Raw genomic sequence first — 19,758 nt, 5'->3', positions numbered from 1 at the left:
TGCTAGATCTCAATGTAACATTTGACACCATGACCATCTCCTTCCTTCTTCACACTCTGTATTCTCTTGACTTCCATGACACTTTGCTTACATAGTCCTTGTCCTACTTCTCTGGCGACTGATTCACTTTATTTTGGTGGCTCTTCTTTGCTATTTTAGACTCTCATGTGTCTCCCAAGCTTCTGTCCTTAACTCTTTTCTATTCTCTCTTTACAATCTCTCAGCAATCTCATGTGTTCCCATGGCATTAATTATCATCATTATGTAAATGATACTATCTCTCAGTCAATAAATAATTATTAAGTACCCACTGTGGGCAAAGCACTGTACTAAGCAGCGGGGATACAAAAAAGGGCAAAAGACTTTCCCTGATTTCAAGTTATTCACAATTTACTTGGAGGAGACAACAAGCAAACAAATATGTACAAACTACATAAGGGGAAATAGGAAATAATAATAATATAATACAATAAATGTCTATTGGCTGATAAACATAAATATTTATGTGCTTTCCCCCAATCTCTTCCCACAGTTTTAATCCTGTATTTCCAACTGCTTGGTAGATGTCTGCTTGGATGTTCTGTTGGTAAAACAAGCTCAATATTTATTAAACAGAGGTAGTGTGGAGTGCTGGACAAAGTGTGAAGACAACCTGGATTTAAATCCTGCCTCAGATATAACTGTTAACTATGTAATTCTGGGCAATTAGAGAGGTGCTATCATTATCCTTACTTTATAGATTACTTTATATACTATATATATAAATCACATAAGTCAATTAACTTCAGTGGTTGGACTTGATAGTACTTCCACTCTAAATCTATAATCCTCTGAACTCATTATCTTCCCTCCATAAGTTGCCCCTTCCCCTGGACTTTTAACTTCTCTACTTCTGTAGGGAATAATGATGGTTCTGGTTATACAAGCTCAGAACCTCAGAGTCATCTTAGACATGTCCCTCTCCTTCAACTCCAAAATTTAATCAAATACCACATCCTTTTGATTATATTTAGAAATGTTTCCCTACTTCCTTTCTTTTCACTTTCTTTTAACTAACTACTGTTATCTTTTTCCCCCTACTCATTTCACTAGTTGCCTTTATTTTCTCTTCTTGGTTAGCCTATTGTAAAAGATTTCCACATAGCCTACCTACTTCTAATCTATACTTTCTCCATCCATCCATTTTATCAGTCTTCCAAATATACTAATCTAATCCCATTAGATCTGGAATCATAATACCTCAAAGTTAGCATAGACCTTAGGGGGCTAACCAGTCTTTCAGTCAGTTTTCAGTTGTAACCCTATTGAGACTTTTCTTTAAAAAGATCCTGAAGTAATTTAGCCATTTCTTTCTCCAGCTCATTTTACAGATAAGGAGACTGAGGCAAACAGGGTTCAGTGATTTGCCCAGGATCATGCAGCTTGGATAAGATAAGATAAATAGTCTGATTTGAACTCAGGTCCTCCTGACTCCAGACCCAGCACTCTATTTATTGCATACTTCTTCTTGGTTAGCCTATTGTAAAAGATTCCCACGTAGCCTACTTACTCCTAGTCTATTCCTTTCCCCATCCATCCTTCTTACTGCTTCCTTCAAAGTCTTCCTAATGTACTAATCTAATCCCACTAATCATAGCACCTCAGAATTGGAATAGACTTCAGAGAATTAATCAGACTAGCCTGTATATAACAAATTCTATTTAATATAAAAAATCATCAGGAATTGCACATTTAACCTATTTTGGAATACTTCTTGTCTGAGGAGATTGGAACAGGCAAAAAAGGGAGAAAAATTTGGAACACAAGGTTTTGTAAGGGTGAATGTTGAAAAGTATCTTTGTATGTATTTTGAAAATTAAAAAGCTTTTTTAAAGGCTTTATTAGAAAAAGAGTTTTTAATTTAAAAAAAACACTTCAGGAAAAACCCATTGTCTGATGAATAAAATAGAAACTAGAAATTTCTGGCATTCAAGGCCTTCCAGATTTTGATTCTAGCCCTATCTTTCTACATTAATCTCCCTATATCCTTTCATGTATTCTACATTCTAGTCAAACAGGATTATTGGACTTGGTGCTATCTCTAATTGAATCATTTAACATTCCCTGGGCCTCTATTTCCTCATCAATAAAATAAAGAGGTTGAACTAAATGGATTCCAATCAATTTTTAATATATATTCTTATGGTTCCAAAATTGCAGGTATTTATTTATATATGATTTTGCCTGTGTAGTCTTATGGAAGTGACTTATTTAATACATGTATTTTCTCTGTTATTACTGTTTCCTCCAAAAATTCCTCAAATCAGTTATGCCAAATTTGAGTGGTCCAGTCTGGGAAAATTATAGACTGGGTTCCTAATGTCTGTAGCCCATCTATTCTGTAGCACTAGCTGGGCCTCTTTGACAATGAATTTGGATAGTCTTTACCATTCCCCTTTTTTCCTCTGTTCTCTTGCTCTTATATCTTAGTATTTATGATGACTAGAGTCCAGCATAAGATAAGGATATATATTTTCTTGCTTTCCTAACTCTTCCAGAACCTGTGGCTCATAACCTGTAATTTTAAAAGTAAAATAAGTCTCTTTAAAAAAATGTCTCTTTAAAGAATTTTTTTTTTGCTCTTAAGGAGTAAAAATCAAAGGAATAAATCATGCATTTTACAGTCCTAGCCTGACACGGCAGTAACAGGCATTTGCAATCATGGCTCTACCTGGTGGTGCATGGATGTGATTGTACGAAAAACAAATGGGATAGGAAAATAGCCATTTATCATAACCTCCTGCCCCAATGCTGCAATGTGATCATTATGGGCCTGATGTAGCTGAAAATACCAAGAGCCTCCAGGGCCAGGCAGACTTTTGAAGCCCATAAATTCAGGACTTTGTAATAGGCTGATCTATTTACCAGAAATGCCAGGCTCTTCCAGAAGCACTGTGCTCCTCTGCTGAGTATCACCTGAGGCCATGAAAGGAGACATTAGGTGTTTGAGCTGTCCACTCAGTTTTGTGGCCTTCTGGGTGATTTTAGGCCACATCCCAAGGCCTCACATTTTGAAAAAACAAAGCGAAGCACATGACTGAAAGTATTCTCATCTAGCTGCCACAATTCTGCTTGAAGAATCACAGGGCCAGAAGGGATTTCGGAGATCATTTATTTCAACCCTTTCATTTTTCAGGGAAGAAACTGAGACCTAAAGAAGGTAAACAACTTTGCTAAAGATCACACAATAAGTTAGCAGCAGGACCTGCTTGTCTTGCTTTCTCACTCAGAATTCTTTCTCATAATACTATGAGGCCTCTGTAAAAGTTGATAACTTGACCTCTAAAAGAAAGAGGCTGATATTTTAAAAATAATAATAATAATAATAAAAGGGTTCAAGAAGCAGGTATATAGGCCGAGGCTGGGAAGAACTCTTAATATATCATTGGGGATACTGCAGTCCAACAAAGAACCAGGCAGTTTGGAGCAAAAGAGAAACAAGAAACTCCTCTTAAGGAAACTCTTTAGTTTGAATTGGGCTACAATAATATATTTTCCATAATAATATATTTGTTACAATTCCATGGAATTTAATCACAACACATTATTTCATGTCAGTGTTGTGCAGAAGTTAGACAGACTAACCTGGTTCCATTCCTAATTTTCTTTCTGTTTCCATTTCTAACCCAATTCCATTTCTAACCCTAACCTTTACTCTTTGCAAACTGACATTAAATTGGGGACTTAAAAGGGGTCTCTGCTGTCAAAGTGAAATGAATGATTGATCAGATTACCCAATAAATGTAGATTCCTCCAAGCAATTGATGGGAATAATTTGGATCCAAATTATCCAAAGTAGCCATCTGAGTTGTCTTTGTCTATTATTGTAGGCTGACAGTTTATATTAACATCTAAAAGTTTCCGAAAATACTCACAGTGCTATGGAGACAGCTCTATGGAACATTGAGTTCTGAGATTATTTCATTATAAGGAACTCTGCAATCCAAATCCTATTCAAACAGTAAAGAATCTAGGAAGGAAAAGAAAAATAAAACAAGTTCTAATTCTTAGGCTTGACTGTCTAGTTGTCTTATAGATAACAAATCAGCCCTGATAACAGGAATGGCATTTCAGTGAAATTCTAGTTTCTTTATAGGATTTGTTTTGAAGTGTGAAGTATAAGAAACTAAAGGAGTATCTACCAATTGTGAAATGGCCAAACAGATTATGGAATACAAATATAATGGTCTATTTTGCCATAAAAATGAAGAAAATGATGGTTTCAGAGAAAGATTTAAGAACTCAGATTATCACAATGCCCAAACACGATCCCATAGGACTAAGGATAAAGAATGTAACACCTCCTAACAGAGGTGATGGTGCAGAATGAAATATATAATTTTTTGGACATAGCCAGTGTGGGATTTGTTTGGTTTGACTATGCATATTTCTTATAAGAATCTTGTTTTTGTTTTTTCCAAAGGAAGAAAGGGTGGCATAGGAAGAAGAAAAAAAATAAAACTTTTAGTTTTAAAAAATTAAATTTAAAAAATAGAGTAATGATTCCCAACCAATCCCCAACCAAAATAGAATGGGGAATAAGGGGATTGGGAGAAACATAAGAGACATACAGAGATAGAGATGAAAAAGCGGAGAAATGAAGATGTCAAAACACAAAGAATGAAAGAAAGGGAGAGATACAGATTAACAGGTAAGTAGATGAGAGAGACACAGAGAAAGATAGGGACATATAGAGAAAAAGATAGATGGACAAGAGAAAGAGAAGCAAATACAGTGACAGAGAGGCAAAAAACCCCAAAAAGACAAACACAGAGAGAGGCAGAAAGGGACATAAAAGACAGAGATACTAGAACACAGAAAACAAGAGAGAAAAACCACTCTGGAAAAAGACAACTTGGTTTCAGATTCTGCCTGTGATAATTTCTACTTCTATAACTATTGGAAAATCACTTTAATTCGTTGGGTCTCAATTTCCTCTTCTATAATGTCCTCATTTTCCTCATCCTCAATTCTTAAATCTTCTATTTCCTTTCCCTTGTCATCATCAAGGTATCCCCACCACCAATGCTTCTCTGATTGAAGGCTAGCACCATGAAATACAAACTTCCATTTAAGGAGAAAGCCCAGCTCAGAAATCTATTTCTCACCTGACTTTACTACTAGGGAACTTCCCTACTTTTCACCATTCTGACCCTCTTCCCTCATTTTGGTAACCTTTTCCTCCCCCCTTTTCAGCTTCTCTTTGTACTTTGTTTTCCTCTATTAGATTATAAGCTTCTTGAGGGCAAGAATAGTCTTTAGCTTTTTATATCTGCATCTCCAGCCTTTGGTACAATGTCTGGCATATGGTAAGAGTTAAATGTTTGACTAAGGTCCTTTCCAGCTCTATACTTCTGATAGAATGAAAGTCTAGCTCTAGCTCCTCCTAGAACAGAAGCTCAAAAGTTCTCCTGAGCTCATTCCTCCCTATGGGAGAAGGTCCTAAAGAGGCCACCAGGCCTGGTGAAAGCATCTGCTTCTCTAGCCAGTGAAAGTTGCTTCTCTCCTTCAGGTCAAGAAAGAGCACTTTGGCCTTCTGAGTGAACTCCATAAATGAGACAGTGACTGGTCTGGAGAAGGGGTAGGGAGTGGGTAGAAGTTGGGTGTGTGTGTTGGAGTCCAATTCATCAAAAACTGGGCACTATGTCCCCAAAGGGAAAAAAAAAGGTTTTTCCCTTTTTTTCCAGTTTTTCCCTGAGATCCAGTTGCCCTACCCTACTCCTCCCGAATTCTTTAATCTGATGTGAAATGAGAAACCAAATTTTTTTTTCTTTTCTTCCAGTAATATAACCACATTTGTTAAATGGTGTACAAACTAAAAAAGAAAAAAATAATTCCAGAGACTAGGGTTAGTTTGCTATGCCATCAATAAGAGCTGCCACAGAGGTTTGGTTCTAGGTGGTGAAGTAAATAGAGTTCAGGTTGTGGAGTTGGGAAGACTCATCTTCCTGAGTTCAAATCTGTGACTAACCCCATTTGCCTCAGTTTCCTCATCTGTAAAATGAGTTGGAGAAGGAAATGGTAAATCACTCCAAGTATCTTTGCCAAGAAAACCCAAATGGAGCCATGAAGAAAGGGATTCAACTGAACAAGAAAGGGGATTCTTAGCCACCTAGCCGCCCCCAAGAAAGGGGATTCTTAATCTTTTATGAGTTTTACATATTATTTGAATTGCCTGATGAGGCACAGGTCATTGTAGCCTATGTGAAAAATTATTTATGAAAACTTCACCAAAAATATTAGTTTCTCAGAGGTAAAAATAACAGATAGCATTTATGTAATACATTTAGATTCACGAAGCACTATATAAACATTTAATTTGATCAACACAATAGCATCATGGGGTGCTATTATCCCCATTTTACAGATGATGAAACTGGGGAAAGCAGAAATTAAAGGATTTGTCCCACAAACACACAGCTGGTTTTTGAAGCTGGATTTAAACTCAGTCTTCCTGACTCCAAGTCCACATAATAACTGAAAATGCTCACATACATGCTTGTAGAGTTGAATAAATAGGAAGCAGTATTCCTAATGACATCAATAATGTTCAATAATGTTTCCCTGAGAAATTATAATAGCCAATGTTGAACATGAGAAGAGATGAGAAATTGCACTATCTTCTTTAGTGGAAAGTGGGAGGTAGTAGGTATAGAATGTTGCATATATATTGGGGTGGAGGGGTGTGTGGTTGTGTCTGTCTCTGTGTCTGTGATTAAAAAAAAAAGACTAATTCTTCACATGGACTGAACTATAATGCAAACTGCTGAGGTCCTGAATGGTGGGTGTGGTGGGCAAGGAGAAACACATCATGCACATCACAAACTATACATACAATTCTGGGAGACAAGTTATTTTACTTCCAGATCCATAGCTCAACCTTCTGTCAAGGTTTCTCTGCCATGTACAGATTAAAATTCAGTCCTAGACACAAAATAAACTGAAGTGTTTTGGGTAGAAGCAGCTATTTCCATTAAAACAATTCAGATAGAGCAGGGCTATTGCATTGTTTGATCTAGAATTCATTCATCATTCCAATGGGTGAGAAAGAGGAAGAGGTGGAGAAGAGGAGGAGCTGGGTGTGCTATCTAGGTCCTCTTGGGGAGTGGGCTGTGGCTTTTATTACTAAGCCATATAGTGAAGTCAAGTGAAAAAATGGTATTTGCTCTGTAATAAAATATCTATTGTTCACAGTCCCGGAAATATATTAATGAATAAAACAGAGGATGCTCACGCTCCTATTTCAAGCTGTGTAAAACAGTTGTTTGTATAATGAGGACAAGGTGTCATTTTCCATTTGTGGTTTTATATGAATCCTGCAAATTCATTCTCCAAACAAAAAAGCAATACCTCTCCCCTTTCTAGCCCCACTCCCATGATGACTTAGCAGCTACTTGGAGTTAGGACCTCTACAAAGTATTGATTTCAGGCCCTCCTTTGGAAATATGTGGGACTATGGATTTGAAACATTACACACTGTTAGCCTGGATTGATGTGTTGGTTAATTTTATTGAAATGATCTTTTATTTCTTTTTTTTTTTGAAGGGATGAACTACTTGGTAGGGGATGAGAGTGGGAAATGAGGGTAATATAAAAACAAAAGATAGCAATAAATAATTAAATTTAAAAGCTTTGGTCTCCATCTCTCAAATTCAGAATCAATATCTTTCAAATTCAATTAATAAACATTTATTAAACACCCACTATGCATTAGGCACAATACTAGGCTGAGATTATAAAAACAAAAATGGAAACCGTCCCTAACCCTAAGGAGACTTGAAATACACTTCTGATGGTCCTCTCTTGCTTGCTATCTCTCCCCTTTATTACCTTGTCCTGGAATTCACTGTGATGTGGAGTAGCTACTAGGGTAGATGTAATAATAACCCTAAGGTTATCTGGCTTTGGGATTGCTGTAGTTCCAGGAACAACATTAGCTGTTAGATAACAACCTGTTGGTTAGTAATAACAAAGTTTCTGAGACCACCTAAGCCACAGAATTCAATAGTGGGGTACAACTCCACCTCTAAGTCCTAGAACTCAATACTCCTCAATTTCACCTCTAAGACCACTCCTCAGTTTTTCATCTAAACCACAGACGTCATTAATGGATGCAATTCCACCTCTACTACTCCTCAATTCTACCTCTAAGTCATAAAATTAGTATATTAGTGACTTGAAGAACCTGCTCTTCCTTTTTCCTATAGAATTATCTTCTTGCTTGTGGTTCTTTGCTAAATTCTTTTGGGGATTTAGCCTGCTGTTAGCTGTGGAATAAATCTTTGCCCTTTAACTTGGAGACAAACTGAGTTTGCAAATTCTTTCGCTGTACCCACAACAATGACCTGGGAACCCTAACAAAGTTGAGGCATCTTCCATCTCAACAACTGCTTCCTTTCCTATTTATACCAGAGAAATATCACACCAACTGCTTATCAGCAAAAAGTGAGCTGTTCCAGAGAGGTTATTTTTCAGACAACCCATTTCATGAACTGCCCAAACCTAGAATTATTCCTTTATTTGTATGGACTAAGACCATCTTCCACTGCCCTACAGATCATCTGTTCTAGCCTAATCTTCTCACTTTACAAAGAAGGAAATAGGTACCCTGGGAAAATAAGTGATTTGTCCAAAATTACAATCTAATCAGGATCATAGGATCATGGATTAAAGCAGGAGAGAAACTTGGAGTTCACTTAATCCAACCCTCATTTTACAGAGGAAGAAACTGAAATCTCAGAAAGCTAAAATGATCCAAGACACAGATAGTGTTAGAACTAGTTAGGATCATGTCACCATAGCTTAGCTTACTGAGGACTCCAGAAAATCTCAAAGCTTTACAGATATCAGCTATTAGGCTCTCTGGTATCTCTCACAGAAACTCTCCTGGACAATAAAGGAGCTAAGTGGCTCTGGGGATAGACATTGATTTGCAGATAAGGAAGACCTAAGTTCAGATTTGAACCTAGAATGTGTGTGTGTGTGTGTGTGTGTGTGTGTGTGTAAATATTGAATGGAATGAATTGATTGAAGAAGACCTCTCACTCAAACTAGACCCATGCCCTAATTGTGACTTGAGAATTTGCAATAACAAGTTGAGTCATAGCTAAAAACTGCAGGTGTTCTATTACCTTGTTATTTTTTCTAGGTCAGTAAAATAGTTTTTTGGGAGTTTGATTGGTACAGCACTAAATAATAAATTAGTTTAAGTAGTATTGTCATCTTTATTATATTCACTCAACCTATCCAAGAGCACTTGATATTTTTCCAGTTGTTTAGCTCTGACTTTATTTGGAAAGTGTTTTGTAGTTTTGCTCATTTAGTTCCTGACTTTCCCTGACAGATAGATTCCCAAATATTTTATACTATGTCCCATTATCTTAAACATTTCCCTCCTGTTTGACCTTTTCATTAGCATTTAAGTACCTAACCCCATAAAGAGTGTTATTGACTAGTACTCTTTATATTTGGGGTAGATTTCTGTTTTAGGAGTAAGCCTGGGCTCCATTAGCCATTGGGAAAAAAGGTCAGGAGAAGGTGGAGGATTTGTTAGGTTCTGTATGATCTCCTGTTTTTCAGTTTGTGCTTTTGCCCTCCTCTCTGGTGGGAGTTGTCCTTTCTCTAGACATTAGAGTAAGTCTTTTTGCTTTTTACCTTGAGAGTCTCTGATTTTAATTTGGGTAAGGGTGGCTCTATTTGCCTTAGTTCCCCTTCTGTTAAATTAGCAGGATAAAATGAAACAATGATTGCTGTCTCAAAGTGAAATTGGGAAGCTAAGGGTTTTTTCCTTCTACCACAAGAGACTTTTCACATAGCGCCTTCCCTCTTCATTATTTCACATTTTTCCTGTACATTAATGCTAGCTTCCTGAGAACAGATTGTGTTGGACTCTTTGTAGCCCTAACACTAAGCACATCAATATATAACAGGCGATTAGTAACCATAGCTGCTCAAATGAAGGTCAAGGGCGGGGAGGAGGGAAGAGCTGGGGAAAATGACTATTTGTAGGGCAGGCTGCAGAAGTGTTTTTGAGTTTGGATTGCATGGTTAGGCGGCTGAGGTCCAATTCTGTCTGAGAGGTCTCTCAGAGAGGACTCCTCTGTCTTCCTATCTCCAGTGTCCACAAGGCCTGGCCCAAGGCCCCGAATAAATGCTAGGAACGGGTCCACTTCTGCCTAACTGGGTCTACTTGTAGGTGCCTGGAAACATGTGCATGCTGAGCACTGAGGAATCAAAGAAAGTCACAAACAAGGTCCCCCCCTCATGTTGTGGGGGAATCAGAGGAAAAAACATGCAAAAAGTTGCCGTGTGAAAATTAGATGGAGTTTAAGTGAAAGATCACCTTTGAAGAGAAAGCGTGGATAACCCAAATAGAGAAGTGGAACGCTATCTTCATTTTGGGGCTAACAATCACGAAGAATTGATTTCAAATCTCGCTTTAGATTCTTAGGTACGTGACTGACACTGAGTCAGTGATCAAGCCTCTGAGAGACAGCTTAAAGTTCGGTTTCTAGAGAACGCTTGTTTCCATGGAGCAGGTCAATTTCAGAATGTTGTAAACCTCAATATAATGTGAAATAATAACTATCGCTGCGCTTTCTCAGAATAAGAGACTCGCTTGGCTCCAAATTTATTTTAATTTTTTTATGAAAACCTTTATTTTCAAAATATATGCATAAATTTCCAATATTGCCCCTTGCAAAACCTCGTGTTCCAATCCCCCTCCTTTTCCCCGCCCCTTCCCTTAAATGGGAAGTAATCCAATCTACGTTAAACATGGTAAAATAGGTGAAATATAATACATGCATACATATTTACACAATTTTCCTTTTTGAGCTTATTTTTCTTGTACAACATGATAAATGTGGAAATATGTATAGAAAATTTGGACAAGTTTAACATATATCGGATTACTTGCTGTCTAGGGATGGGGATGGAGAGAAGGGAGGGAGAAAAATTTGGAACACAAAAGTTTTGCCAGGATGAATGTTAAAAATTATCTTTGCATGTATTTTAAAAATAAAAGCTTTTTTTTTTTTTTTTGGCAAGAATTAGCATCTTATTAATAAAACATGAGATGTATCACAGGGAAGGGAGTGGAATCTAAGGAATGACGTAACTCTAAGGGAACTGGAAGGAGACAGACAGCGAACAGAGAAAGCTTTTCTGCTTCCCTACCCAGCATTCCCTGTTCCCACTGCAAGGGCGCGCCGCTTCTGGCCGGAAACGTCCGGTTCCTTCGGACTTTCTCAGTAACATTTCCACGTTCCCGGACTTTCCGGGTCAGCTTGTTTCTAACACCTCAGAGCTTCCTCATCTATAACTAGATGGCCTCTAAATGTAAGATCCCGCGAACTTCTCTCCGGAGGAGCGCCCCCATACGGCCGCCCCACAGTCACGAAGTTAGCAAATAGCAAGAATAATTGTTGGAGGAAAAAGGGAGACAAATGGGGCGGGGCCTGAAAAAGGCGGGGACAAGGCGGCAGGTGTTGATTGGCCGCGGTCGATCATCTCTGCGCTCCGCTGTGGCTGCCTGCGTGCCCGCCCACCAGCCGCTCAGCGCTGCACAGTGGGCGTGACGGGGCTCCCGGCCTGGGCTGAGAAGCCGGTGTCCACTATGTCTACTGCCATGAACTTCGGGACCAAGAGTTTCCAGCCCCGGCCCCCAGATAAGGGCAGCTTCCCGCTGGACCATTTCGGTGAGCAGTGGCCCTTGTGGCCAGCTGCCGCCTGGGGTCAGCGGGGAGCGGGTGGAGTAGGGGAAGAAGGATCTGTAATGGGGGAGAGGGGGAGGGGCTCCTGGCGGTCTGGCGGGAGGGGGCGTGGGTGGGAGGAGCCCAGCATCTGCTCCTCCCCTTTCCTCCCTCCGCTGCTGTCATTCTCCCTTTCTTCTCCGGACTTTCTCCACCCTCTCCCCTCGCTTCTTTTCCCTCTGTCACCCCTTCTCCTCTTCCTCTCTCCCCTCCTCTCCATCCGCTCCTTCTGTTCTCCCTCTTATTCCCTCTTCCCTCTTTTCCCCTTTCCCATTCCCTCTCTCCCATCCCCTCTCCTGTACTAATTTGCTAAATTTTTGGTTAGAAGTGCTATAATTTAGGATGGTGGACAGATGTAAAGTATTTGTTGAAAAAAAGAATAAAATGAGTAGGAATTTATTTAATTAGCCTACCTGAATGAGTAAGGCAGACCAAAAATATGTTTTTTCTCCCCTGAGGCTGGGGTTAAGTGACTTGCCCAGGGTTACACAGCTAGGAAGTGTTGTTAAGTGTCTGAGGCCTGATTTGAACTCGGGTCCTCCTGAATTGAAGGCTGGTGCTCTATCCACTGCGCCACCTAGCGGCCCCCAAAAACATTTTTTTAAACTACTGATTTACCCTAAAAAAACCAACAGCCAAACTTCCCTTCAAGAAATATTTTGAAACTTTGATACTTGGAATTGTGATTGTTTTGGGTCCTCCACTATGCAGATTTCAGCCCATTCCTTCTAGCTCATCTCTTGTCTTTTGTCCTATATATAACTCATGGAATCTTAAAAACAACTAACATAATGTATACATTATGTATGGATTTTTAGTATTTTCAGCAAGCATTTTGAGGTTTTAAGTAGTAAAATATTATTTATTTATTAGAATATTGGTAGAAATGGATAATTTTTTTTTTTAGTCAAGAAATCACTTAGGTTGAACTAGAAAATAATTTGCATAAATTAGCCCCTACTTTAATGCTAAGCAATTTTTTTCAAGTTCCCCAAGATTAGATTTAATAAAAATAAGATAGGAAAATCAGTTTTTCAAGTTCTTGTATAATTTATTGGACAGTTAGCAGAAATTTTTCTGAATATGAATATTTTAATATATTACCATACATTTATATACAAATTAGATAAATCAAATATATACTAAGTCTTGGTATCTGAGGAAATGTGCTGTGATCCATTTTATAATACAAACAACCTCTACTTTATCAGTTAGGAGTTTTTTCCTTCTAAGTTTCTCTAAAGTGGAGGCATACTTCTCATTTTGGCATTGCTGCATTTTGTGATATTTACTTTTTTGTAACAAGTCTTTACAAATTATTATGTATCATAATTGCCTAAGATATGTACCATTATCTTTGTATAGATTTATACTTATTTTTATATTGATTGAATTCTGGGATCTCTTGCCCAAAAATAGTAATTAGATTAGGAACTTGAGTTCTTTGGAGAAATGACATATACATAATTATTTTTGCTAATTATAAAAAATTACAATTTGTAACAGTATAGTTTTGAGTGAAAAATTAAGTCTTCCACTACACTTAGTACGAGCTTTAAAAATGCTACCAAAATATGCATGTTTGTGACTAGAATAATAAGTTGAGTGTTTAATAATAAGTAGGTGTGAATAAAATTTTAATCTTAGCAAATACATTTGTAAGTAATTTTTTCAGCTTTGTATATTCTTGTTGCTGGGGGAAATTTTTCACACGTCATGATTTCATTTTATGGTTTTCATTTTTTAAGAGATATTGTTTTTTTATTTCAGGTGAATGTAAAGCTTTTAAAGAAAAATTCATGAAGTGTCTTCGTGATAATAATTTTGAAAATGCTTTGTGTAGAAATGAATCAAAAGAATATTTGGAATGCAGAATGGAGAGGCAAGTACATGTCAGCTTTTTAACATCTCTGCACTTGAGCATTTTTTCCTGGCAGTTCATTGCAGTGAACCTAATCTGGACCTTTGGCATAACCAGTGTTCACAGCTATTGAATTGTTTGCCCGTGAAATTGAGGATTATAGTATTAAATTGTACTAAAGAATACTTAACAATCCTGAGACCATTTTATTGAATGATAGAATTATGTGGAGTTTGGGGTTGCATTCCTTTATTGAGTTTGCTTTCCAAATGTGGACAGTGCTTTTAAGTAGTTATTCAGGTTTTTTAATATACAGGGTTTTTGTTTTTTTTTAAAATGCTGATAGCAGGGCAGCTAGGTGGCGCAGTGGGTAGAGCACCAGCCCTGAATTCAGGAGGACCCGAGTTCAAATTTGGTCTCAGACACTTAACACTTCCTAGCTGTGTGACCCTGGGCAAGTCACTTAACCCCAGCCTCAGGGGAAAAAAACAAAACAAAAATAAAAAATGCTGACCGCACAAAATGTTTTAAAATTGTGGGTACAAAGTTTCTGTCTCATTCCCATACTTAAAAATACACATTTTGTTTTGATCTATTAAGAGTTAAAACTGTTTGGTATGTGAAGAAGAAGATAGTAGCTTATTTTAAAAGAGATGAAAGAAGTCCTGCATTTTAAAAGTTGTTTCCATGAGTAGCTTACATTTATACAGACTGATTGATGCTTTTCTTGCATGGATCTTCTCAGAAGCTAGAACCAGGTTTCTAAGTCTCTATTGTGTTGCACAAAGCTAGAAGGAGCAAAGACAAGACTTAGACCTTAGGCTTCAGACTGTATTCCATAAGTCCACAATTATAAATCACTGTGATCACTTCTAAAAATCATGCTGTAAATCCAGCAGTATAGGAGAGCACCTGACTGATAATCCTTATACTGCCTTCCTTTTTTTAAATAAGGTTTTTTTTATAAGAAAAATGTTTTGAAAGCATTACATAAATGCACATTGTTACTATAAATGTATTAAATACATTAAGTGTATGCCAGGGCTCTGAAGTGTAGTTCTAGATGCAGCTCTTCAAAACTTCTAAAATCCATGATTTCATTGTACTCTGGCCCACCAAATAAATCACACCCTTTTATGTTTTAGTGAACAATCTTGTAGAATTGCTGCAGGCAAAAAGGAAAAAAAAAAAAAGTCCTATTAGTGAGGCTTTCTAAGTTTAGGCAGGGTGTGGGGGTCCTTGTACAAAAGACTGTTAGCACATGGCTTGGAGCACTTGTAGGCATTTAATAGATGTTTATGGATAACTGGCTGGTTTTTCTAGTGTCCTTTGAATTTTAAATATGGGCAGCTAGATGGTACTGCTAGATGGAGTGCTGGGCCTGGAGTCTGGAAGACCCAAGTTTGAATCTGGCCTCAGGACACTTACTAGCTGTATGATCCTGAGCAAGTCACTTAAACCTGACTGCCTTAGCTTCCTCATCTGTAAAATGAGCTGAAGAAGCAAATGGCAAACCACTCTAGTATCTCTGCCAAGAAAACCCCAAATGGGACCCCATTTCTATCAAATCACATATATTCTTATATTCACATTATGATATTATAGGAAGAGTCAAGCATGACTAAAAGCCAAGTCAACAACAAAAATAAGTAGCTTTGATTTCTTCTTCTGAAAATTGCCTTTTCATATCCTTTGAACATTTATCAATTGGGGGATGCTCTTGTTTTTATAAATTAGATTCCTTTTATAAATCAGACTCCTCAGAAGCCTTCTCTAATCTCCCCATGTAGTCACAACCTCCCCTAGGAGAAACATCTTTTAAGTCCAGCTCCCACTACCACCACCCTGTATTCATACAACACTCTTGTTAGAGGTTTTCTCTTCTTACCTTTCCCCGATTTTCACGTCATTTTTGAACTGTTACCAATCTTATATAGAGATCCTGTCATGTCTCTCTAATGGCTTATGTTATCTTCCAAATTCAGATTCCTTTGCCTGGTAACAAGGATCTCCACAGACTGGTACAATCGTCTCCAAATCTTGATGTTATTCTGTCAGATAGACCCGAAGTTGTTATTCTGATGGACTTTCTTATGCTATTCTGTACCCCAGAATATGTTTTTTTTCTTCTTTATTTGTTTGATTTACATTTATCCATTAAAGCCCAGCTCTGTGTCACTCCAGGCAGCCTTCCCTGATCTCCCCATTTAGTCACAATCTCCCCTAGTAGAAGTCCTGCAGGACTTTATCATTTTTTTTAAGACAATGTATTTCAAGTTGTATCTATCTCTGTGTCTTATCCCCCTAGTGAACTGTATGCTCTCTTAGAGTCAGGAGTATGCTGGTTCCCTTGCTCAGCTATGATAAACCGTGTGACTCTACGCCACTTATCTGTTTTATGTCTTGTCATCCTCATCTGTCAAAAGAGTGATTACAATCCTGTAGTATCTATTTAACAGGATTGGTTCAAATAAGCACTTTGCTGTGGTTAAAGAGTCAGAAAGATCTGAATTCAAATTTGGCCTCATACTTACTAGCTGTGTGACTCTGGGCAAGTCACTTAACTCTGTTTACCTCAGTTTCCTCATCTGTAAAATGAGCTGGAAAAGAAATGGCAAACCCCTGTAGTGTCTTTACCAAGAAAATCCCAAATGGGATCATGAAGAAATTCAAACTTGAAACACCAAAGACATTCAGGGAAGTAGCTGATCTAAAGCTACTTGCAAAATCTCTTAATTTGCTAAGTTAAGTAACATGAAAAGGAAGGAAGCATAGTTTTATTTGACTACAACCCAGCACTCATTTATCAGGCTTTATAAAATTGTTTGGAACTATATCCATCAAATACACACCAATGTAGCACCACATCAGAAAAGTTTTAAAGTTTCAAAGTTTTCAAAAATCTTTTTTTTTGTTTGTTTTTTAGGCAGCTAATGGCACAAGAATCACTGGAAAAGCTGGGATTTAAAGATCTAATGGATGAAAAATCAAAAACAAAAAAGAACTTGTAATGAGAAGAAAACAATTGAATTGCTTCTAACAGGAATCCTCTGTAGTGGTATATATTGTACATTCTTTCTCTTCTTTAATTTTTCCTACCATCTATAAGAGATTAATGTTTGACATGATTGATATTAAAATCTTACTTAGGAAAGGTGCTTTGTTTTAGAGGATTCTCTTTTTTCAGTATTCACTTTTAATAAGTCACAAGAAATCAAAATGATGTTACCCATGTATTGCTAATGTCAGTCTATGGATAAGAGTCTAATACTGACATGAACCAAAGTTAGGAAAAAATGCTTACTTTGATAAAGTACATTTGCTCTTTTATTGTTGTCATTTGGTAAAATATCTCTTTTTAGGGGCTTTCCCAAAAAAGGTATGGGATTGGGGGAGGATTTTTGTTTTTGCCAAAACATGGGCCTTTCTTCATTTCAATTATTGGCACGTAATGTGAATATAAGAATATATGTGATTTGATAGAAATGTTTGTAAATAGACGGCTTTTATATTCTATCAGTGTATAATTTTAATAATTTATGAATATTTTGATATAACTAAATGACTACAGTTATCTATTTATACAGCTCTTATCAGAAAATAAAAATGCAATTTGCCTACAGAATATTTTCTTCACTGTTCAGAAATGTGTATCTTTTTTGATTAAAGTGAAAAAAATACAAAAAGTGAGAAATTTTTGTGTACATTTTTCATTTATGATATTTGCAGATTCCAGATATATTTCCAAATAATTCAGCTAATTGTTTGTCTCAGCCTTTATAAAGTTAGATGAATATTTTAAAATTTGTCTATTTTCACTTCTTAAAAAACAGAACATCTGGGATTTCATCAACGTAAGTTATCTTTTCATTACCCATAAATCATATTGTTTTACTTTTATAAAAACTTTTGAAATTCTTGTTATCTCAGCATTATCACATCAAATTCTCTGTCAAGAACAAAATGTTATAATGGTGATATCTTTTCATAATTTTCCTCACCAGTATTTGAGCATGTACACTATGCCTGGCAACATATCCATAGTACTTGATTAACTGCAATATTTTGCCCCTTTAATTGATTAGTCTGCTTCTAGATACCCATTCTCTTTAAGTGGGATTTAGGAATAGACTTCACTGATATAATTTTAAGCTGGATGAAATACAGCCTCATCTTTGTTTATTCCTCTGGAGTTTGTCTCCTACCTCCTCACCATGTCAGCTGTGCCAGTGTGATATCAGTCCATATCAAGCAAAGCTACTAATGAAGATCTGGCTGAGGTCCAGATCCCTCTCCTCCATAAAGGAAAGCTTTGGGAGAAGTTTGGTGCTCTACCCTCCAGTCAGAAAGGAAAGAAGGCTGAGGGAGTTGTTGAGGTGGAGGAAGTATGGAGGATCCTAACCTGAGTTAATCAACATGACGATAAGATTTCAGATGATCGATTTATTTTGGGTGGGGCATCATTCCTTGGAGTCCAAACCAGTACTGTGCAGAAGAACAGTAGAAACTATACCCAAAGTATATAATATAAAGAGAAAATAATGGGCTAGGGTGGGGATGTTATCAGGAATGGCCTTTAGCAGATGATGTTTGAGTTGATTTTTGTTAGATACTCAGTTCCAAGAGAAGGGAAGCACATTTTAAGCATGAGGCAATGGCCTATGAACAGCAAAGTCATTTATTTGCAGCTGGTCATTCCAGAACATTGCTATTGTGTACAGTAATTTCACTTTGCTTGACTTCATGGAGGACTTTCCAGGTTTGTTTTTTCCTGAGAGCATTCTACTCACCATTTCCTATAGAATAATAATATTCTATCATAAACACATACCAGAGTTTATTGAGCCATTACCCAATTGATGGTCATCCCTTCAATTTCCAAATTTTTTTTGACCTGAAAATTGCTTTGAATATTTTTGTATATATGTATATGTGTGTGTATATATATATATATATATATATATATATATATATATGTAGGTCATTTTCTTTTTTTTCAAATCTCTTTTGGTATTTATGTCAAGTAGTAGTGTTGTTAAGCCAAAGATATGGATATATGGATGAATTTATAGCCCTTTGGGCACAGATCCTGTCTTCTGATCATTTATCAACTGGGGCATGACTTTATTTTTTATAAATTTGACACAGTTCCCTCTACATTTGAGAAATGAGATCTTATCAGAAAATCTTCTTTCAAATTATTTTTACAATTACTATTGATAACTGTAATTCCCCCCATTTATTCTCTCTCCTTTCATCCTGTCCCTTAAGTGTTTTGGTACTGACCACCTGTCTCCCAATATGCCCTCTCTTTTATCACCTTTCCCTCACTCCCATATCCCATTCCCCTCCTGTTTTTCTGTCAGGATAAGATAGACCCCTATTGAGTATATTTTCCTCTTTAAGCCACTTCTGATGAGAGTAAGGTTTATTCTCTCAAGCTCTCTCCTTCTCTTCTTCCCCTCCACCATAAAAGCTTTTTCTTGCCTCTTTTTTTATGGCAGATAACTTTCAACATTCCACTTCTCCCTTTCCCTTTCTCCTATTACATTCCTCTCCCCTTGATTTCATCATTTTTAAAAAAGATGTTATCCCCTCATATTCAACTCATGCTCTTAACTAACTCATAATATACTCCTAACTAACTCATAATAATGACAAAATTCTAACGAGTTACAAATATCCTCCCATGTGGGAATATAAACAGATAAACCTTATGAAAATCCTTCATATCACTTTCTTGATTACCTTGTTATGCCTCTTCAGAGTCCTATTTTCATCCATTCATCTCTGATCTTTCCATTACAAATGCTTGAAAATCTTCTATTTCATTGAATGACTATCTTTTCCTCTGAAGTATTATACTCAGTTTTGCTGGGTAGATAATTCTTGGATGCAATCATAGCTCTATTGTTCTCTAGAATATCATATTCCAAGCCCTCCGGTCCTTTAATGTAGAAGCTGTTAAATCTTGTGCTATCCTGACTATAGTTCTACCATATTTGAATTTTGAATTGTTTCTGGATGCTTGCAGTTCCAGAATTTGAGTGTTTTGGAATTTAACTATAATATTTTTGGAAGTTTTCATTTTGGGATCTCTTTCAG

At 37.0% G+C, this 19,758-nt stretch overlaps 2 protein-coding genes across 3 annotated transcripts in view; one reads left to right on the top strand and one right to left on the bottom strand.

Moving 5' to 3' along the window:
- The window catches only part of LOC141550444 (cytochrome P450 2K4-like), a 50,057-nt gene extending 38,718 nt beyond the window's left edge, over positions 1 to 11,339 (bottom strand). Inside the window, exon 1 of the mRNA XM_074281108.1 lies at positions 11,218 to 11,339. Coding sequence (XP_074137209.1) covers positions 11,218 to 11,224 — 7 coding nt within the window. The 5' untranslated portion in view covers positions 11,225 to 11,339. The remainder of the gene's footprint in view (positions 1 to 11,217) is intronic.
- A 234-nt stretch (positions 11,340 to 11,573) lies between these two features.
- The window catches only part of COX19 (cytochrome c oxidase assembly factor COX19), a 29,618-nt gene continuing 21,433 nt past the window's right edge, over positions 11,574 to 19,758 (top strand). Inside the window, exons 1-3 of one of the 2 annotated variants that reach the window (XM_074281110.1) lie at positions 11,574 to 11,738; positions 13,563 to 13,678; positions 16,584 to 16,711. In XM_074281110.1, the coding sequence (XP_074137211.1) occupies positions 11,657 to 11,738; positions 13,563 to 13,678; positions 16,584 to 16,664 (279 nt within the window). In that variant the 5' untranslated portion in view covers positions 11,574 to 11,656 and the 3' untranslated portion in view covers positions 16,665 to 16,711. Of the gene's footprint in view, positions 11,739 to 13,562; positions 13,679 to 16,583; positions 17,348 to 19,758 lie in introns of those variants that run through there. The other variant, XM_074281109.1, reaches the window with a different exon arrangement.

This window comes from Sminthopsis crassicaudata, chromosome 1 (genome assembly GCF_048593235.1).
Source record: "Sminthopsis crassicaudata isolate SCR6 chromosome 1, ASM4859323v1, whole genome shotgun sequence".
Taxonomy (NCBI): domain Eukaryota; kingdom Metazoa; phylum Chordata; class Mammalia; order Dasyuromorphia; family Dasyuridae; genus Sminthopsis; species Sminthopsis crassicaudata.
The sequence above is the reverse complement of the archived record's forward strand: the minus strand, read 5'-3'. Positions and strand labels throughout refer to the sequence as shown.